This window comes from Macaca mulatta, chromosome 15, assembly GCF_049350105.2.
Source record: "Macaca mulatta isolate MMU2019108-1 chromosome 15, T2T-MMU8v2.0, whole genome shotgun sequence".
In the NCBI taxonomy this organism is placed as follows: Eukaryota; Metazoa; Chordata; class Mammalia; order Primates; family Cercopithecidae; genus Macaca; species Macaca mulatta.
In genome coordinates, this window is record NC_133420.1 from 59,373,282 (window position 1) to 59,395,551 (window position 22,270).

The 22,270-nt window shown below is 46.2% G+C and overlaps 1 protein-coding gene across 3 annotated transcripts in view; it reads right to left on the bottom strand.

Moving 5' to 3' along the window:
* COL15A1 (collagen type XV alpha 1 chain) overlaps window positions 1-22,270 on the bottom strand; it is a 127,172-nt gene that overhangs the window by 35,642 nt on the left and 69,260 nt on the right. For all 3 annotated transcript variants that reach the window (XM_077965657.1, XM_028835028.2, XM_077965658.1), the window contains 9 exons: window positions 21,896-22,039; window positions 15,052-15,105; window positions 13,336-13,395; window positions 12,030-12,122; window positions 10,736-10,861; window positions 9,770-9,832; window positions 1,198-1,233; window positions 641-781; window positions 377-445 (listed from right to left, as the gene is read on the bottom strand). In XM_077965657.1, coding sequence (XP_077821783.1) covers window positions 377-445; window positions 641-781; window positions 1,198-1,233; window positions 9,770-9,832; window positions 10,736-10,861; window positions 12,030-12,122; window positions 13,336-13,395; window positions 15,052-15,105; window positions 21,896-22,039 — 786 coding nt within the window. The remainder of the gene's footprint in view (window positions 1-376; window positions 446-640; window positions 782-1,197; window positions 1,234-9,769; window positions 9,833-10,735; window positions 10,862-12,029; window positions 12,123-13,335; window positions 13,396-15,051; window positions 15,106-21,895; window positions 22,040-22,270) is intronic.

The following is a 22,270-nucleotide window of genomic DNA, read 5'->3' on the forward strand; positions in this document are numbered from 1 at the left end:
GGGGCACCTGTCAGGAGCGCAGGGCTTTGACCTGGGGCAAAGTGTGTGCATTGAATGGCGCAAACGGAGGGAGGAATAAGTCGAGATGCTTAGTGGTAAGAGACTGAAGTGGGAGAGGGAGAGAGAGAAATAGATGAAGAGAGATAAAAATGATTTTCACGTTCTCTTTCCACATCATGTTTTCTGCAAAACTTCTACGCTGCTCCTCAAAGACACAAGCTGTAAAGAGCATCTCATTTCCCTATTGCACAGCTGGGGGCTGGAGGCATAGAGGTGAGTTATTGAGAGTGGCAGAGCCGGGATGCAGCCCACAGCTTCCTCACTGTAGCGTGACAGTGTGACAACCCTCATAATGAAGGTTTCAGAGGTGACCTACGATTGCAGCCGTTGGTCTGGAGAGTTTAGGTTCACTCAATAGCTGGGTGCTTCCAGAGCCTTCGGTATCCTGGGGAACGAGCAAGAATGAGAATTTCAGATCCAGTTCCTGAGCACCTACTTGTGCCAGGTGTGGTGTTGGGAGCTGGCAGCTCACAGGGGAATCTGCACAGCCTCTGCCCTGAAACCAGGGTTTAGCTAGCTGGTCTTTCCAGGAGCTCTTAGTACACATCATTTTTATAACCACAGAAAAGGCGAAAAGTACCTCGAATCCAAGTCCCATTGTGCATCCAGGGCCTGGGGGCCCAGGGGGTCCAGGAGGCCCTGGGGGTCCCATGGCCCCAGGGGGGCCAGCTTGTCCCTTTTTCCCCGGGGGTCCAGGTAAGCCTCTGTTGCCAGGGTCACCCTGTAGGAAAGAGGGCAGGCTGATTATCCAGCCCTGGGTTCACTCATGGAAGGAACAACACGCATGTCTGAATCAGAAAATCACTCTTTGAAGTTAATTAGGTTGATGAATTCTCCGGTCGGTACTGCTTAATGGTATAGAAACAGCTGTCTTGTTAATTGACATTTCACTTGGAGATAAGCTGATGCACTCATCTGAATGCATTTGGAGGGAGGGGTGAGGAAGGAGAAAACATCAAAGGGTGTTTACTCCCCACCATCCCCAGCTGTTCTGCCTTCTCTGAGCAATTCCTTTGAGATGTGTTCCTCTCTGTTCCTTGACATTTATATGTTCAATATTCCAGACCAGCAGTCCAATTATAGTAAACTCAAAGAAAGGGAAGGAGGGAGAAGAAAGCTCTTTTTTTTTTATTTTACCTTTTCACCAACTGAGCCATTAGGCCCTCTTGCTCCCTGAAAAAAACAAAAACAAAAACAAGGAACAATTAATGCATATCTCATTGGGTATGTTCTGAAGTCAATGCACAATTATGGGCTCTTAGGTAATAGGATATTAAAATAGGACTCCTTCTGTCTCAGACTTTTGGTGTCTCCAAACCAAATACATTACAATAGGGGCCAGTCTGTTGGGCAGGTCCTGCTGAAAGCTTGTGAAACCCAATTTTCAGCCATCAGCTCATCACCTACCTCAAGAGTAAACCAGAGAAGTTAAAGATTAACGAGGGAGAGATCATAGAAGACTTCGCTTGGAGAGCTCCCAGTGGACTGGAGTGGTCCCCTTCCCGTGACGGAGGTAGAGGGTACTTCACCCACTCTAAAGCGAGGGAAGGGGCTTCAAGATCTGAAATGTATCCCCTAGATTTTTGGAAATATGGGGGATGATGACTGGCTGTCTTCTGGAAATAACTAAAGACCCAAAGCTGGCTGGAGTAGTCCCCAGAAGACGGAATCAGGGAGGAGGTTGCATTAGAGCAGATTGCATGGCCATGCCCAGTGGGGACCACACTACAGTTTCCCGGGGGTTAGATGCAGATCTCACAGAAAGGAGTCTGCTGTGAGCTCCAAGCAGAGGGGAGGACCAAAGGGCATGGGTGGTCATGAGTGGTCAGCTATGGGGACGCTGGCCTACATCAGAGGACTGCGGTAGGGGGGCCCCAGATGGAGAATCTCTGAGAAAACCACAAATGCAGCTGCAAGAGATGAAGTCAGCAATTGCATGGCCACACAGGAGATCCTGAGAGCGATGCTGATGTACCAGCCATCAAAGACTATGTCTTTCCCCCAGTCATTATTGTTTCTGGGCTACAGTCTCCTTCTTATATCAAATCCATGGAAATGAGAGAATGGATAGTTCTAAAATAGCCATGCTCAAAAATAAGATGGGGAGTGGCATTAGATCCAAAATAGAAATGGCAAAGGGAAAACAGGGAATTTGAAGACAGGGGCCTCAGCCATCAAGAGAAACCAAAGGGAGAAAAGTCTGCTGCAAAGCCGTGATGGAAGTCAGGTGCATGATGTGGCCCCTGGGCCCCAGAAGGGAGACAGGCTGAAATTCTGCAGGAAGCTAGCTGTCCGGCCCTGCCCATCTCCCCTCCCCTCCCACCCTCACTCCTGCCAAGGAGAAAATATGGGTACCTTAATTTCAGAAAAATAAGAGTTGCTTATTGGGCCAAAGACATAGGGCAGAGCCCCAGATGACTAGGAAACTCTGTGAGGTCCAGGAGCACCCTACACACGGAAGATGAGCCACTGAGGTGCCCTGCTTGATGGCACATCTTATTCCTTCCACCCCCTTCCTGAACCCTGCATGTCTCAGAAGGGGCTACTGCCTACCTCCCAACAGTCTGCACCAACAGAGGCAGAAAACAGGCTAAGGCAGGATCCCAATTTCACAAGTAAACACACAAGAGAGAAACACAAACATCTGAGGCAAGGCAACACTGTGAGAAACAACTAATTCAACTATAGAATTACATCCAAGGAAATGGAGTTAAGAAAACAATCCAATAGGACATTGAGTGTAAGACATACGTTCTCACAGAGAAAAGGGAGGATAACATAGCCATGAAACAAAGACACACCATTATGAAATAAAAACAGTGGTTATGAAAAAGAACCAGTTAGAGATCTTGGAAATTATAAATAGAAAACTGTCGAAATGCAGAACTCTGCAGAAGGACTGCATAACAGAATAGACCCACCTGAAGAGAGAATTAATACAGAGATCAGGCTACAGAATTCTCCCAGAAAGCAACAGGAGAGGGTAAAAAGACCTAGACAGAATGACAAAGTAGTAAGAGAGACGGAAGCCACAATTGGAAGTTCCAACATTGGTTTAATTGGAGTGGCAGAGGAGAGAATAAAGAGATAGAAGGAATGCAGTGTTTAAATTTTCTGAAAAAACACAGAAGTCTCCAGATTAAAAGGCACCCCCCAAACCCCACCCCCCCAAAAAAAGTCCATAGAGTACCAAGAAGGATAAATGAAATAATACATTTAAAAAATAATTCACATTGGCCGGGCGCAGTGGCTCAGGCCTATAATCCCAGCACTTTGGGATGCTGAGGCGGGTGGATCACAAGGTCAGCGTTTGAGACCTGGCCAACATGGTGAAACCCTGTCTCTGCTAAAAATACAAAAATTAGCTGGGTGTGGTGGTGTGCATCTGTAATCCCAGGTACTCAGGAGGCTGAGGCAGGAGAATCGTTTGAACCTGGGAGGAGGTTGCAGTGAGCCAAGATCGCACCACTGCATGACTTTGTCTCAAAATAATAATAATAATGATAATAAATAAATAAAAATAAGAATCCACGTTTAGTAACAATGCAGAGGAATTTTTAAACACCAAGAATAAAGAAAAATAAATCCCCAAATTTGCCAAAGAGAAAAATCAGACGACCTCCAATAGAGTGACAATCAGAGTGAATCTGACTTTGTGTTGACAACACTGGATGTTGGAAGATGATGGTGATCATCTTCAAATCATCAAGGGCAAATGACTTTCAACCCAGAATTCTATACTCAACCAAATGAGAAGAAAATAAAAACATTTAAAAAAATCCAGGGTCTCAGAAAATTTGCCATCTACAGACAGTCTGTGAAAATATGACTGGAGGACCTACTCTAACAAAAATAATTAAAGAGGAAATAGGACACAGGAGGCAATGAAAACTATATTCATATATTACTTTTATAATTAAAATTTAATTTTAATAAATGCTTGAAGTAGAGTTGCTCTGTCGCTCACCTACCAGCCCTAAGGCACTTCCACAAAGTCCCATGGCTCTGCCAGGGCACAGAAAAAAAGGGACTAAAGCAATCTGCAGGTTCCTTCCAGTTCTGAAACTCTGGGACTCTAGTTGAGTATGAGCCTAAGCAAAGCTCTCAGGGTAGATGAGAAAGATGAGGCCATGGTGTGTCCAGCAAAACTGCCTGCACACAACAGGCAACACCACGCAACAATCTCCCCCTTTCTCCTTCACAGACCTGGGCCCATGCCGTTTGCTTGGTAGCTGTGATAACCTTCCCCAGGGAACTGGCTGCTCCCATGGGTGAGGTTCGTGGATTTGCTAGGTGAGGGCTTCTGCCTGATGCTGGAGGAAGACAAATGCCTCACGTCTGGGAGCATGCGGGGGGCAAGGGAAAGGTCCCATCTCTTGCAGTGTTTTCCTATTGCGACATGCTACCCAGTTCTTGGCCTAGGAATGGGGATCACAGGGGCTGAGGGTGGGCTGGGCTTCCAGGTGAGGCACCAGGCTCTGGAGGCAGGCTCTGAGGCTGGACTGGCAAGGAATTTCTGCAATCAAAGCCCTCCATAAGGTCTCCCAGGGCAGCCTCATAGAACCTTGGTGCCTCTCTTGCAAAGGAGCCAGCAGGGACACTCTGGCCATTCTGGGGAGGTGGGAGGAGAAGGTGTGCTCGGTGAAGGAAGTGACAGTGACTGGGCTCTGTCACCTCCCTGGTGGCCAGCCTCACCAGGGGGAAACTAAGCGTGGCCTTCCACCTGCAGTGGAAACATGACTGCAATAACTGGATGCCCATTTTACTGCCTAACCCAGAGCTGCAGTTGCTATGTCTGCTTCTCTTGGGTATGACTGGCTTGTTGCTGGCTGCCCATTGCAATCTGTCTTCAATGAAAGTGACAATCTTGTGCATCTTTTCAGTAACAAGTCAAACTACCATCAGGATTGTTGTGAAACAGAAACTAAAATAGCCTCCCTCTAAAAACCTTGTAGCTGCGTTGCCAGCTGATCTTGTTACAGAAAATTATGTCCATAAAGTGAAAAACTGAGTTGTTTCAGTTGGCTTCCTCATTCCTCTCCAATCAAGAGTGCATCTTACAGAGTTTCAAAGGAAGTTCTAGAAGATATCATGGGCCTTGGTTTATGGTCTTGGATGATTTTATCCAGCTTAGACATGGTAAAAAGAGAGTATTCAAATCCATTCCATTGACCCACAGATAAGATGGCCATCAGCTGGGAACATGAGTAGATTAACTTGTGGGTAGAAGAGCCCACCTGACTGGAATTTATGTGAACAGGCAGGGCGAAAAGGAGGAGCTCCAATGAACAGGCTGAGGGAAGGCTCCTATTCCCAAAATGGTGATGTTGGAGTTGTACATTATTTCTTAATGAGAGAATTTTTGTGCAGTGAGGGCATGCATGCAATCCTGGAATTCCAAATAGCAGAGCTGCAAGTATGGTTTTAAAAGTGATGAAATATGGAGATATCAGTTCACTAATGGAAACATTGCAAAGGAATGAGGTACAGTAGTGCTGTGTGTTACAACATCGTGGTTTAGAATTGATTCAAAATGTTGGCTTACTGTGGTGAATTGGATTTTCTAAGGACATTACTCAATTTCAGCACACAGGAACCTCAAAGAACCTAATGGAGACGAGAATTCTTTTTTCCCTTGTGGCTTCTGAGACAGCACATCTTACCGCCTTGAGGATGTCTGTTGGTTTTCCTTCTGCTGTTTGTAATACTGATAACCAGTTTCTTTTCTGTTACAATTGACTATGGTCTATTTGATTTTTTTTTTTTTTTTTTTGAGGTGGAGTTTTGCTCTTCTTGCCCAGGCTGGAGTGCAATGACATGATCTCTGCTCACTGCAACGCCGGCCTCCCGGATTCAAGCGATTCTCCTGCCTCAGCCTCTCGAGTAGCTGGGATAATAGATGCCCGCCACCACGCCCAGCTAATTTTTTGTATTTTTAGTAGAGATGGGGTTTTGCCATGTTGACCAGGCTGGTCTCGAACTCCTGACCTCAGGTGATCCACCAACCTCGGCTTACCAAAGTGCTGGGATTACAGGTGTGAACCACTGCACCCAGCCATCTATTTAATTTTATGGAGGCCTATAATCCAGATATTGAACCAAACACTTCTGATAATGAAAGAAGATATAAAATAGGAAATTAGGCAACTATTTCAGTGTTTCTTTTAAACATGTTGTTAGAAGGTCTAAACCCATTACTGGGTCCTAGGCAAAAGCAGCTTACTTCTCTATCCTTTCTTATACAAGGTTTAGAGAATTGTTCAGAGACCAACTGGGATTGCTTGGAGAAAGGGAAGGTGATGATGATTTAATTGTATTTCTCTTACATCAGTGGAAAAGACAGAAGCTGATTTTACAATGACAGTTTGGCAGCTCAGTGAAATTACTCAAAGGCAATTACTGGCAATTCAGCATTCCTTAGTAATTTCGGACACTGAAGAAAATTTCCAAGCACAAACTCTTTCCTGCCTGGGTGTCCCAGTACCTTTTGAGACTGCAGAATAACATGAATGACTTAGATTCTGAAAATAGAAAATCAACAACTGTTAACAGTGTCAGGTGTGTTCCAAAGAACTGAATGGCAGAATCTGCGGGGCAAAAGCAGAAAGAAATGATTTTTCAGAGATCTGTCTTCTCCAGCAAGTTCTTCTGCATTCTTTCTAGAAACATTCTACCGCTGAGAAAGCAGGCTACTCCTCACCTATTCCTTCTTGGGCTAAAGATCTTAGAGTTAGTTGCTCATCTTGATTTGGGAAAAATAAAGTAAGGAATATTTCTATCATCGAACTCAGCATAGAATAATCTATTTGATAAATTTTTTTGAGGTACCATTTAAAAATACTTTAATTTTTGTAATTTCAATAGGGTTTTTTTGGGAACAGATGGTGTTTGGTTACATGAGTAAGTTCTTTAGTGGTGATTTCTGAGATTTTGGTGCACCTATCACCTGAGCAGGGTATACTGTACCCAATCTGTACTCTTTTATCCCTCACCCCCTCCCACCTTTTCCCCAAGTCCCCAAAGTCTGTTGTATCAATCTTTTTTAAATTTTTCTTGGAGATGGAGTCTTACCCTGTCACCCAGGCTGAAGTGCAATGACACGATATTGACCCACTGCAACCTCCGGCTTCTGGGTTCAAGCGATTCTCCTGCCTCAGCCTCCCAAGCAGCTGGGATTATAGGTGTGTGCCACCACACCTGGCTAATTTTTGTATTTTTAGTAGAGATGAAGTTTCACTATGTTGGTTAGGCTGGTCTCCTGACCTCATTATCTGCCCACCTCAGCCTCCCAAAGTGCTGGGATTACAGGTGTGAGCCATCGCACCCAGCCTGTTATATCATTCTTATGACTTTGTGTCCTCATAGCTTAGCTCATACTTAAGATGTTTGATGAATTCTTAATGAGCATCATATTTTGATCTCAATCTCATATTTTATAATAATAATTATTATATACAAAACATTTTTTTCCAGCTAAATAACCTGAACCTTACTCTTTGTAGGGAAAACTCCATTTTAGGTAACTGCCTAGATTGGTCTATGTGCTGTGCTAAAGAGAAGGGAGGCTGATTTCACCACAGCAAATGGAAAGACTTCCCTACAAGTGGATCCATCCAACGGTGCAAGGCACTCCCTGGGCAGGAGATGAGTTCCTTGTCACTAGAGGTATGCAAGTTGAAGGAAAGATACTGTTGATGGGGAGTCATTGGATCTTACGATCTATTACAGCCCTGAAGTTATTCATTTCCTTTAACACATTTTTTGTCATTTTTACATACTGAATATGTACCTTGGTTTATTGGGTTTTTTTGGTTTTGTTTTGTTTTGTTTTTAAGGTAAATATCATGTGCAAGGTTTCCCACCAGGTCTCCAAATGCACATTTCCAAGTTCTTTCCAAGTCTGCTTTTACTTGTCAGAAAACCTCATATGTGCACAGTGCAACAAATTGAGATGCATAGCAAATTTCAGAAACAAATATGATTGATCTCCAACATTCACCCTAGGCAAGCCTGCTGCTTTGTGCACTGCTGATTCTTCAAGCAGCTGCAGAGTGTGTGTGCAAGGGTGTTTTGTATGCAGTTGTGGGTGTGGGTATCTTTAAGTTTGAGACAGAGTATGGGAGGGATGTGTGTGGGTGGGTGGGGGAAGCCTGGAAGAAGAACAGGTAAGAAGAGTGTAGGTCTGTGGTGCTTCCTGCAAAATTTAATTTCTTATGAATCCGTTGGTACACGTAAAATGAGTTCTATAAAGCTTGACAATTGTTTCTTTTTCTGAGAAATAAGCTTTCCACGAAAATTGAGTTATGGCTCCAATTAAAATAAACATACTCCAGAGCTGACGGAAACTAGAAATTCAGTTCAGCAATAATGGCGGTGTCTACAGAGTCAGCATTTTCCACGTCTTTATCCATGAGAGGTTCACAGAAGGCCCCACTTCCGATCCCAGCTGAGAGGGACTCTTCCTCCTCTAGGCCCCAGTAAAACCCATTGATCGCATCCCTAGCCCAGGGCTCACCTTGTCTTTATTGCCTTCCTTTGACAGACATGGCTTATCTCATCAAGCTGTGAACACTGCAGAGGCAGGAACCACCCCCTACACACACACGCCCCAGGTAGCACCAGCACAGGCTTGCAGACAGGAGGCAGGACCAGCTTACAGACAGAGAATGAAGAGGATGAAGGCAGGCCAGACTCTGGCAAAAGCGGACAAACGGTGTCCAAAGGAAATTTCATTCATGCATCAAACACTAATAGAGGCCTGTGCTAGGTTCTAAGGAGAGAGAGGCAGTACTACATGCTCTATGTCAGGGTGGCAGTGAGGAGCAGACAGGTTAGCTAACACCTTTAGTGTCACTGTCAGTAGCATGGGAACTTCCTATGATGCTCATAGAAAGCGGAGGAAGGAAGGGTGCTTTCTGCTCATGAGTCAGGGAGAGCTCCCCACAGGATGTATCTGAACTGGGTCTTGGAGGATGAGAAAAGGAAAAGGATATCCCAAACAGGGAGAAAACCATGTGCAAAGGCCAGGAGGCCAGAAGGGAAAAGCATGCCCAGAGCATTTGGGCAGAACCAGCCCACCGGCCAAGAGGCCATGTGAGGAGTTGGGGGATGCGCTAGAGTGGCAGCTCGTGAGAATCAGGAAGGGCCAGTGGTCTGCACAGAGCTAGGGTGTGTCCTGCAGGCAGTGGAGCCCTTGATCTTTTCTCAGTAGCCAGGGCAGGGGCTGACGAGAGCTTACTACAAGAAGGTGAACTGGGCAGGAGGCTGGAGGGTGGGTGGAGAGAATGGGACAGCGACGGGGAGCCCAAGGCCACCGTAAGAGTGAGAAGAGATGAGTCCAGCTCAGTGGGGAGAGAAAGGTGAGAGATGTGGGGGTCAGACTGGGCCATCTTGGCACTGACCAATCATAGTAGGAAAGGGAGGGAAGGAGGAGTTAGAGAAGATTCCATTTCTGGCTCTAGGTGACCAGGTAGATGGCAATGCCATTCACTGAGGCTAAGGACACACAAGAGTGGGCAGGGAAGGTGCTGAGTTCAGGCTTGGGCATGATGAGTCCCCTGATGGGGACATTCAGCAGAAGTGGCCAGCAGGGGATTTCAGAAGGCCAGGGGGTCAGTCACATAAGAGGCAAGGTCAGGCTTAGGGGTCAGAGAGAATAGTGTGGGCCCGGTGACACCCATGTGTTAGGACCCTCCCGTGTTCCCCGTACCTTCTCCCCTTTCATCCCAGGAAGGCCAGTGGCTCCATCAACTCCAGGCTGTCCCTCAGGGCCCTGGGGAACATCAGTGAAAATCAACCCACAACATTTCTGCTGAGAATCATGTATATATGCTTGCTAGAAAAGGAGGGCAGGGTTGGGAGGCAGGTGAGGATGGTGGGCCCAAGGCCTCATGTCAGGTGCAAGGCAGGAACCTAGTCCTTGGCCCAGGCTGGGTCACTGCTGACTGTGCACCTGCGGTTAACAGTCCTTCACTCTCTGGATCACATTCCTCCTCTATGGGGAAGTTAGAGGCAGGGTTGGACCACATGGTCTCCAAGGGTCTCCTACCCCAGGCCCAGCCCTGATGGCCTATGATTCCAAGATTCTTTATGAATCTGTGTCTCCTGTACAGATGCTTCTCGACTTACAATGGGGCTATATCTGATAAACCAATTGTAAGCTGAAAATATCTTAAGTCCAAAATGCATTTAATACACCTAAACTACTGAACATCATAGCTTAGCCTAGCCTACCTTAAACATACTCAGAACACTTCCATTAGCCTATAGTTGGGCAAAGTCATCAAACACAAAGCCTATTTTATAATAAAGTGTTGAAAGTGAAAACAGAATGGCTGCATGGGTACTCAAGGTACAGTCTCTACTGAATGTGTATCACTTTGCACCATTGTAAAGTCAAAAACATCTTAAGTTGAACCATTTGTAAGTAGGGGACCATCTGTACTGATTATGATAAAGCAGCAAAACAATATGTAGGATGATGATTTTCTTGGCTGCTGCTTCTTTTGAATCTCAGCAATGATTCAGATGAGGAGGATTTCTGTTTACAAACAGCTAGCTGCTCTCTCCTCATCGCGAAACTTGGACAGTGCTGGGTATTGCCATCTGTACACCCCTCCCTGGCTAAAGGAAGTCCCACAGTCGCAGAGATGGGGAGAAGACTTCAGTTGCTCACCGGGGGCCCAGGTTCACCAGCACGTCCATCCTCTCCAGGAGATCCAGGGGGTCCCATGAAAACATCAGTTCCTGGTTTTCCTGGAATCCCAGGTAAGCCAGGTGGCCCTGGGGGCCCTGGAGGACCCTAAAAACACAGAGACTCTGTTAGAAACAGTGGGGGAATACCGAATGAGATACTGAATATATGTGCTTCCTACATTCTCTCAAATTCTTACAACAATCCTACAAGTAGGGTTTGGTGTTCCCACTGAGCAGATGCGGAAACTGAGGCTCAGTGAGACCATGCGACTCAAGGGCTCTCAGACACACAGCTAGTTAATAGGAGAACTGGGATTTGAATCTCGGTCTTTCTGAGCCCATCATAGTGTGTTTCCTCCCAAAAGTCTGAATACAAGAAAGACCCAATTAGCTGGAATACTGAGAGGTGCCCTGGCGAACTTAGTTTTCTGATTAACTGTGAGGTCAGTCAAAAACTGCTTGTTGTGTAGCCTTGTTGTTAAAACTCTTTCTGAAGCGCACTAGTGTTTTTAGACCATTGCTGGGCTGGCTGATCCCACCAGGCTGGGAGATTCATTTGACTCCCATTCCATTTACCCACAGAGTCCAGAACCCTTCTAGCCCTGGCCATGAGGAGTAGGCAGAGGAGCAGCCAAGTGGAGCTTTCAACCAGGGATTCAGCACAGGCGCTCAGGGACAGAGGCACCAGCTGCAGCTAGAGAAGGAAAAAGCTCCCCAGGGGGCAATTTCAGAAAGGGCTGGTGGAGCCCCAGCCTTGGCAGGAGGCCAGGGGAGCAAGAGGCACCAAAGAGAAAGAGTAGTCTGGAAAGGGAGGCAGGGAGAGGGTGCATAAGGGAAGGATATTTCAGGAAGGTTCTGGAAGCTGAAGTAGAATATGCCACCCAGAGACAAGGCCAGCAGTTCTCTTTAATGAATAGGGTAAGAGGAGGGGGAGGGAGGATCGAAAGCCAATTGGCAGAGGTGTAGGGCACTGGGCACACCTGCTGCGGGGCAGCCTACTCCAGAAGCCCACTGGGAAAAGGAAGAAGGTGGGGCGAGGAGGTCCTGAAGATAAATGTAGGCTCATACTCACTTACGATGCAACTGACAAAGTGGACAATTTCAAACATATATACAAGTACAGGGAAAAGCAGAATGAACCCCCATGAGCTCACTGCCAACAACCCCAGAGGCGGCCAATCCGGTTTCATCTGTCCCCCGCCCCAACGTCCCTCCCTCTGGGGTTATTTTGAAGGCAGTCCCAGACACCAGGTCGTGTTCTCCTTCACACTCACTCTCAGCAACTCCTCACTGCCCACCAGGTCACCAGAGCCAGAGCCGACGTCCAAGCCCCAGCCCAGGCCAGAGCCCTCTGCCTCTGCTGCCGCCTGGAGAGAGAAGAAATTTCCACAACTTGCATTTAACTGCCAGACTCCAAGGACAGCCACATCGCTGAAAGTTTTCTCCAAAATGGGGAAATTTTTCCTATATCCTATAGCCCGATAACTTCTGCTCCCCATTTTCTCTCTGACTTTTCTCCCACTCCCCTCTACAGCTACTCTTCTCCCTTGCCGCCTCCCAGCTGTGCAGCCCATTCATATCCTCAGCCTCCTTTCCTGCCTTTCAATTCCCGACTCATCCTTCAAGGCCCGATTCCACAGTCTCCTCCTCCACGAAGCCCTCCCTACCCGTTTCCAGGCAGAATTCTTCTCTCCCTCCTTGGTGCTCCCACTAGCCTCTGTCAAGTTCTCAATGAGATGCTAGGATCACTTGACTTGAAGCTTAGTTGTGCGTGTGTCTGTCAGCTCCTCTAAACTAGGGCTCCTCAAGAGCCAGCCCAAACCTGGGCCACATTGGGTGTCCAGAGTCCAGCAGGAGGCTGAGCACCCAGAGAGCCCTCAGTGCATACTTGAATGGCATCAAATGTATCTGAAGAACAAGGGGAATCTCCAAAACACCTTTCCGGTACTTAACTCCTGAAGACGGGAACCAGGCAGGGCCTAATTTATTCATTGAATGTGTGTGTACTGAGCACCCCCGAGAGGCACCAAGGAAGACCTGGGTTTCGGGGTTACAGCTGTGTTTAGGAAGGTCACAGTGGTGGGCACATGTGTGTGGGGGAAGGGAAGTGGTGATATGGAGGCAGAGAGACCAGTTAGGAGGCTGGTGCCATTGCCCAAGAGAAGAGGAGGAGGCGCTACACAGCTAGACTCAGGGGGACTTGGGGACACACTGGACAGGGCCGGGGAAGGGAGATGACTATTCAAGGATGTTTCTCTCTTGCTGACCAGGTAGATGGGGTGCCATTCCCAGAGATGGGGAACCCAGGAGGAGAAGCAGGTCTGGGGCATGGGTCATGAGTCCAGTTTGGGAAGTGTTGAGTTTGGAGAACTTCTGGGACACTCAAGGTACAGGATTTAAACTGGATAGAAATCAGTTCTGCTGCTGCACACTGCAGAGTCCTAGCAGAGGCAGAAAGCCCTGGGGTCTGACTGCAAGATACTTTGGGGGCCAAAAAGGAGAGTCCTCAGCCTGTGGCTGTTTTGGCTGCATCCCTGGTCTTACACCTGTGTGTGTGACAAGCCTGGATGGAAATCTCACCGTGGGTCCAACAGGCCCAGAAGGTTCAGGCGGGCCAGGAATCTCCTCCCCAGCATCACCCTAAAGAGAACAAAATGTTCAGTGAAGTGCTGTAACCCTGTTCCTTCCATCTCCCCATCTTTCTGTAGAAATCATGCTCATCTTTAAAATCAGGATCACACCGGGATGAAAAATGGCATTGTCCTTCGCAGAGACAGCTCGAGGGAACGCCTTGTCCCACCCCAGGGCTCAGAAGCCCTTTGTTTCTGAGCCATACTTGGACAGCACCGGCTGTGGTGGAAAGAGGTGACCAGCATGAGCATGCATCGCACACACCCTCCCTTCCTCCAGGATTTATCTCCACCCTCTGGTCTGGGCCCTGCTAGAGCACCGGTGCCCAGGCCCAATCTGGACTCCCCTGAAGCCTGCCCTGTCCACCTGCTCCTCCCACCAGGGCCTGTGACCTTTACAGCAACATCATTGCTCGCAGCCTGCCCCTCTGGGACCATGTGCCCCTCAAGGGCAGGCACAGTGCCTGAATCACCTCCAGGTCCCAGCAACTGGCACAAGGCTGGTGCCCCAGAAAATGCTTTTCAAATGACAGAAGCACACATTTGGAAAGGAGGCAGATGAAAGAAAATGACAGAGTGGCATCCCAGGAGGTTTTGGCTGTCAAAAAGTGCCCGGAGAAGTGGCTTCTTTGACAAAGTGACAGGATGGCCAGATCCGCCAAAAGGAGAGTGGAAATGTCCACAGTAAAGTCCCCAAATTTGTCTGTTGTGAGGCCTCCTCCCAGAGCCTTCTGCTACACCCCAGAGCCCTGCTGGCATCTGAAGTCCACTGAGATGGCCAGAGGCAGAGATAAGTGAGGACACCGCCCTCCCTAGCCCCGGCCCTCCCTTCCCCATACCCCCGTAGGCACTCAGGAGGTCCCAGGACGGGAGCATCATCTGCCACAAGGAATGGCCTCCATGCAGCCTGGAGGGAGGCGAGGCAGGCAGAGGACCAGGGTCACGGTGGGGATGAGAAGGCTCCCAGAGGCAGCCAAGTTGCTGCCTATGGCCAGAGCAGGCTCCTTGGGCAGGATCTCTTGACTGGGGTCACTGTCGACACATCGCCTTGGGAACAGCTTAGCACCAGCAGGTGTTTTGGTAAGAGGAATTTGTTATTCCTGCAGTGACTGACACCAGCTAAAGCACTTCCATAAACATCCCCTCATGTCATCCCACAGAGGGTCATCATGACCACCCCCATTTTACAGATGGAGAAACTGGAGCAAAGAAATAGTAAAGAACTTTCAGGAGATCCCACAGCTACAAAAAGGCAAACCTAGGCCTGTGGTCCTCAGAAGCTCTTGTCTGCCCAACATTTTCCCAGGAAGAAAATCAGGGACAGAGCCCACAGCTCGGACACAGAAGTGAAGAAAACTGGTCGCAGATGTGTGGCAGAGCCAGGTTTGGAATCATAGGACCCTTTGATACTCGATAGAGAAGCCAAGGCCCACGGAGGTCAAGGGACTTGGCCACAGCCACCAGGTGGTGAGAAGAGACTCGGCCAGAACTGCCCAGTGCCCTTTTCATGATTCTCCCAGACCTACAAGTCCATTTCTTTTGGGGTTAGCCCTCTTGCTGCTTCTGCGATCCGCTTGATCAGAGTGGACTAAGTCAAACCCAAATAACATGCTTAGGACACTTGATCAGGAGCCAAAGTGTTCCCCAGGATGGTCACAGCACAAACCTTTTCTCCTTTGGGCTCAGCCTGTCCTTTCATTCCCACATGTTCTCTCTGAGCCTAAAACAAGAAGATTTTGTTAAAACATGGCCACAACATATTTGGGACATGGGGCTGCTGAGTTCTGACGACATTCCCTGGTCCTGGTCAGTGAGCTGTGCATGAGCTAGGGCTTGCACTGGGCTGAAGTCAGTGAGCCCCGTGAAGACAGAGGCTGCCTGATCACTGCAGCATCCCCTGCACTGGCAGATAATAGGCTCTCAGTACCTATTTGCCAAATGACAAGTGGGAAGAGCCTGGCATTTGACACACCTGACAATCAGTCTTCTCTCTCACTTGTGTTCCACAACACAGATTTTTAAATATATTACTTCATTTCCAGGGCAACATTCTCCGTATATTTGCTAAGATCTATTAGTCAGTCCTTAGAAATGTAATGACATCATTGTGACCAGTGTGGACTTTGCTAATCAGCTTCTGGCTCTCGTCTGAAGACAGTGGTTGTAGACAGTGCAGAAAACCAAAGCACCAAAAAGTCCAGAGACAAAGGCTCTCACTCCTACTGGACCCCTAGGAGCTACATGATCTTGAGCAAAGCTCTAATCCTTTTTGGGCCTCATCTGCAAAATAATTCTAGACAGCTAATTTATTGAGCATGTACTATGTGCTGGGTCATGTTTCCCATGTATAAACTCATTTAATCCTCACAAATCAAGAGGTAGGTTCTATGATTATGATTCCCATTTTATGCATGAGTCAACTGAGACAGAGAGAAGTGAAGAAAATTGGCCACAGATATGTGGCAGAGCCAGGCAAGCTATACTGCCATGGTGACTCTGGGATTCAAACTGACCTAGAGTCACCATGGCAGTATAGCTTGCCTGGCTCTGTCACATATCTGCCAATACTGATCCTAGAGGCCAGGTGCAGCGGCTCACGCCTGTAATCCCAGCACTTTGGGAGGCTGAGGCAGCTGAATCATCTGAGGTCAGGAGTTCAAGACCAGCATGGCCAACATGGTGAAATCCTGTCTCTACTAAAAACAAACAAACAAGCAAACAAAAAAATTAGCCGGGCCGTAGCAGCGCATGCCTGTAATTCCAGCTACTCTGCAGGATGAGGCAGGAGAATCGCTTGAGCCTGAGAGGCGGAGGTTGTGGTGAGCCGAGATCACGCCACAGCACTCTTGTCTGGGCAAGAGAGTGAGGCCCTGTCTCAAGAAAAAAACAAACAAACAACAACAAAAAGACACAAAAAAAACTGATCCTGGAGATATCCCAGGGTGGGTGCCTTCTTGACAATCTTGTGCTTTTAGACTCTGCTCAGGAATCAGGGCATTCATCTGAGTTCATTGCAGATCCCTAACGTGGGAACTTAGCAGGAATTTGTCTTCATCAGACATCAACCATGTCTCTGTTTCTCTCTCTCTTTCTGTCTCTCATTCTATCTCTAACTCTCTCTGTGTCTGTCTGTCTCTCTCTCTCTTCCTTCTCAGAGCTTTAAAAAATCTATCATAAAAATTGTAAGCCACCATAGTGGAAAATGTATTAAACCACAATGTACTAAAAAACTAACAACCTTCCACAGTTCCACCACTTTGAGGCAACAACTGCCAACATTTACAAAGGGTATTTCCTTCTAGTGTTTTTGCAAGTGTGTATTTTTAAATAGTTAACCACACAATATAGTCAGATTTATAACCAGCTTCTTTCACTTAACATTATATGCTAAGTGTTTCCCTCATCATTAAATATTTCTAACAAGTATAATTTTATTAGCTACATAATGTTCCATTGTTTGAATATACTTTTTTTTTAAGCTCATTATTATTATTATTATTATTTTATCATACTTTATGTTCTAGGGTACATGTGCACAATGTGCAAGTTTGTTACATATGTATACATGTGCCATGTTGGTGTGCTGCACCCATTAACTCATCATTTACATTAGGTATATCTCCTAATGCTATCCCTCCCCAGTCCCCCCACCCCACAAAAGGCCCCGGTGTGTGATGTTCCCCTTCCTGTGTCCAAGTGTTCTTATTGTTCAATTCCCACCTATGAGTGACAACATGCGGTGTTTGGTTTTCTGTTCTTGCGATAGCTTGCTGAGAATGATGGTTTCCAGCTGCATCCATGTCCCTACAAAGGACATGAACTCATCCTTTTTTATGGCTGCATAGTATTCCATATAAAATTTGGCTCCACAGTATTCCATATAAAAATTCCATTTTTAGATTTTCAATAACAAAAAATAAAAAAAATGGCCATACTGCCCAAGGTAATTTATAGATTCAAAGCCATCTCCATTAAGCTACCAAAGACTTTCTTCACAGAATTGGAAAAAACTACTTTAAAGTTCATATGGAATCAAAAAAAGACCCTGCATTGCCAAGACAATATGTGCCACATTTTCTTAATCTAGTCTGTCATTGATGGACATTTGGGTTGGTTCCAAGGCTTTGCTATTGTGAATAGTGCCACAATAAACATACGTGTGCATGTATCTTTATAGTAGCATTATTTATAACCCTTTGGGTATATACCCAGTAATGGGATGGCTGGGTCAAATGGTATTTCTAGTTCTAGACCCTTGAGGAATCGCCACACTATCTTCCACAATGGTTGAACTAGTTTACAGTCCCGCCAACAGTGTAAAAGTGTTCCTATTTCTCCACATCCTCTCCAGCACCTGTTGTTTCCTGACTTTTTAATGATCACCATTCTAACTGGTGTGAGATGGTATCTCATTGTGGTTTTGATTTGCATTTCTCTGACGGCTAGTGATGATGAGCATTTTTTCATGTGTCTGTTGGCTGTATAAATGTCTTCTTTTGAGAAGTGTCTGTTCATATCCTTTGCCCACTTTTTGATGGGGTTGTTTGTTTTTTTCTTGTAAATTCGTTGGAGTTCTTTGTAGGTTCTGGATATTAGCCCTTATATGCAAAACAATAAACGTAATCCAGCATATAAACAGAACCAAAGACAAAAAACACATGATTATCTCAATAGATGCAGAAAAGGCCTTTGACAAAATTCAACAGCCCTTCATGCTAAAAACGCTCAATAAATTCAGTATTGATGGAACATACCTCAAAATAATAAGAGCTATTTATGACAAACCCACAGCCAATATCATACTGAATGGGCAAAAACTGGAAGCATTCCCTTTGAAAACTGGCACAAGACAGGGATGCCCTCTCTCACCACTCCTATTCAACATAGTGTTGGAAGTTCTGGCCAGGGCAATCAGGCAGGAGAAAGAAATAAGGGGTATTCAATTAGGAAAAGAGGAAGTCAAGTTGTCCCTGTTTGCAGATGACATGATTGTATATTTAGAAAACCCCATTGTCTCAGCCCAAAATCTCCTTAAGCTGAGAAGCAACTTCAGCAAAGTCTCAGGATACAAAATCAATGGGCAAAAATCACAAGCATTCTTATACACCAATAACAGACAGAGAGCCAAATCATGAGTGAATTCCCATTAACAATTGCTTCAAAGAGAATAAAACACCTAGGAATCCAACTTACAAGGGATGTAAAGGACCTCTTCAAGGAGAACTACAAACCACTGCTCAGTGAAATAAAAGAGGACACAAACAAATGGAAGAACATTCCATGCTCATGGATAGGAAGAATCAATATTGTGAAAATGGCCATACTGTCCAAGGTAATTTATAGATTCAATGCCATCCCCATTAAGCTACCAATGACTTTCTTCACAGAATTGGAAAAAACTACTTAAAAGTTCATATGGAACCAAAAAAAGAGCCCACATTGCCAAGACAATCCTAAGCCAAAAGAATGAAGCTGGAGGCATCATGCTACCTGACTTCAACCTATACTACAAGGCTACAGTAACCAAAACAGCATGGTACTGGTACCAAAACAGAGATACAGACCAATGGAACAGAACAGAGCCCTCAGAAATAATACCACACATCCACTGCCATCTGATCTTTGACAAACCTGACAAAAACAAGAAATGGGGAAAGGATTCCCTATTTAATAAATGGTGCTGGGAAAACTGGCTACCCATAAGTAGAAAGCTAAAACTGGATCCCTTCCTTACACCTTATACAAAAATTAATTCAAGATGGATTAGAGAGTTAAATGTTAGACCTAAAACCATAAAAACCCTAGAAGAAAACCTAGGTGATACCATTCAGGACATAGGCATGGGAAAGGACTTCATGTCTAAAACACCAAAAGCAATGGCAACAAAAGCCAAAATTGACAAATAGGATCTAATTAAACTAAAGAGCTTTTGCACAGCAAAAGAAACTACCATCAGAGTGAACAGATAACCTACAGAATGGGTGAATATACTTTAATTCAATTAATCTTCTATTGCTAGCTAATTAAATTATGCCCAATTTTTCTCTATTATGGACAATACCGAGATTAGCATCCTGGTAAACAAAACCTTTTTTTTTTTTTAAAAAAAAAAAAAAACAGCGACAACAAAGGTTATCAGACTATCTCCACTAGAATCAATTCCTAGAAGAGAAGTTTCTGGGTCAGCAATATGCACTCTTACGGTTGTTAATACATGTGGACAAAGAGCTCCCCAGGAGCAGTAACCCTCACACTCCCATGAGCACAGCCAGCCTTACCAGACCAACTTTTCAAAGCTGAAAACACAAAGGGTCTAAGGAAGAAACTGACCCAGTTTCTTCAACAAAGTAATGGCAAAAGGGAAAAAGAAGGCGGGGGACAATGAGAGATTAAGAGACACTTAAGAGATGTATCAACCAAATGCAATGTGTAGACCTTGTTTGGATTCAGATTCAAACAAACTAACTGGAAAGAGGCATTTTAAAACAAAATAATCAGGGCATTAGATAATATGAAGGAACCACTGTTAATTTTGTTAGATGCATTGTGACACTGTGGCTATGACCAAAAAAAAGGTACCAGATCACTCTATCAGCTGTACACATTGAATTGTTTATCAGTTAAATAAATGATAGGATGTTTGGGGTTCATTTTTGAATATTCCAGTATTCCCCTTCCCTCCAAAAAAGATGGTGGTAGGAGGTGAAACAGATGAAGCAAGATTGGCAGTGTTGATAATTATCCAAACTGAGTGATGGGTATGTGGGGGTTAATTATACTATTCTAAGCTCCTTTGTGACATTTTTAGATTTTCAATAACAAAAAGTTTAAAAGAGAAAGAAAAAGGAGAACTGGCTCTATCTGTGCCTGATGAGGCATAACTAGGGAGATTTGAACTTGGTGCTTTGTGTACACCTTGGGGTGAGGTGCAGAAGAGGAGGGGGACATTGTTTGGGAAGTCACAGTGCATGAGCAGGTCGATCCAGAGCTGGATGCCCACTAGGATGCCCTGCAAGCCCAAAGCCCCAGCCCCAGTGTTAGTTACTTGGTCTAGCACTGGACTCAGACACCTGCATTGTTTTAAGCTAGCAGCCATCTCTAATGTGTGACCAGAGTTAAAAACCAGAGTGGTTGTTCGCCTTTTTCCTTTTATAGATGATGACAAGGAGGCCCAGGGCCCACCACAAGTCAATGGCATCCCTGGAAGCAGAACCTCAACCTCCTGGCCCCCAGTCCAGGATCTTCCCACCACACCACACTCTCACAAATGAGGACTTCAGCCAGGTGAAGCTCGAGAGCTTCAGCTCTGCAGGCCAGCATGCAGGTTCAAACCCCAGCTCCACCTCTTAGAGGCAGGCAACAGTGGCAGGTGACTACCTCTCCACATCTTACCTCCTATTCGCCTTATACTGAAGAGGGGTGTGGTGAAGGGAATCAGATACACTTGGAGCACAGAGTGATTAATCAATGTCAGTTCAGATGGCTTATTTCCTGCCCCTTGATTGTGAATTCATTGGGGACAGGAGTGAGGTCACATTCATCTCTATTTACAAGTGTCCTGACTGAGGGCCCAGAGCCGCTATGTGTCCAGTCAATGAGTGAATCAATGAACGAATGCAAGACAACTCTAAAGAGACAGGAAGCAGTGTGATAACCACTAGAAAAGGCCCCGGAACAAGGGGCATTCAGGACCTTAGGTGTTCTCCTGATCTCCTGTCCCACAGCCCCACCCTCACAGGTCAGTCCTGCCACACCGTGGCCAATGGACCACATGACTGTAGCTTGAATGGTGGCTTTCAAAGTGTGCACGATCAAGTGGTGTTTGGGGAACTGACAAGCCTGTGCTGGTCACCAAGGAGATGTTTTCCTTTAAAAATGTGTTCACATTGGAAGAGCAGTCCCTCTTCACACAAGCCCAAGCTGAGGGCCAGCTTTGGGTTTCCTATTTCTAAAAGACAGTTATAGCCCTTAAGTGGTGACAACCCCAGGTGTGTGTACAGAGCTTTGTAAACGTTCTCCAACCTGCATTCTCTGACTTGGCCTTGCAGTCACTCATTTTTACAGATGAGGAAACGGAGGGCCAAAGAGATCAAAGGATTTGCTTAAGGTCACACAGTTGCAGCCAAGAGTGATAAAAACTCATGTTGGCAAGGACTTGGAGGTCACCCCCCAACACAAACACAGCGCTGATGTTCTCCCCTCTACAGACCTGCCACATCTTACTGTCAGCTTTGTCCCCAGAAGAGCACTGTTAGATCTCATTTCAATCCAAAGATCAGTTTGGAACACAAAGCCAGGTCCCCTTGATTTTAATTTCTTGCTTTTGCTCTACAAGCTGGAGTTTCCTCAAGTGTTCCCCAGGTTAAAGCTCCTCAAATGCCCAAATTTGCAAACCAATGTGAAAACCTACCTCTGAGAAAGCTGGGGGCCAACCCTCCCACAACTTTGGCCTTTCTTTCTCTCCCATGTAAGGTCTGCCAAGTCAAATCTTACAGCTCTATGCCACTTACTGGAGTGACCCTTCTTTCAGGAGCCAGTGTGGGCAGGGGCAGCGGTGGCCCATCGGGGGGAGGGCTGCCGGACTCTTCACCGCGAGCTGTGATGAGGGGCTCCTCTGTTGTGGCTGCTGCCAAGTCTTCTTCATCACCAGGACCCTGAAAACAAAACCAGCATTGAGGCACCACCTCACCTCGCTCACGAGGCTGCCGGGGAGTTGTGGTCACTGTCGTTTCTGTGGTGCCAGCCCAGTTTCAAAACACATTCTTCCCTATGATCATCGTTGCCCCCAGCACACCCCCTCTGAAATATGCATCTCCTCTAAGCCTCAGTGCCAACTGTGGACCACTTGACTCTGAGTAAATTCTTGGGCAAGGCTAGGAGGGAGC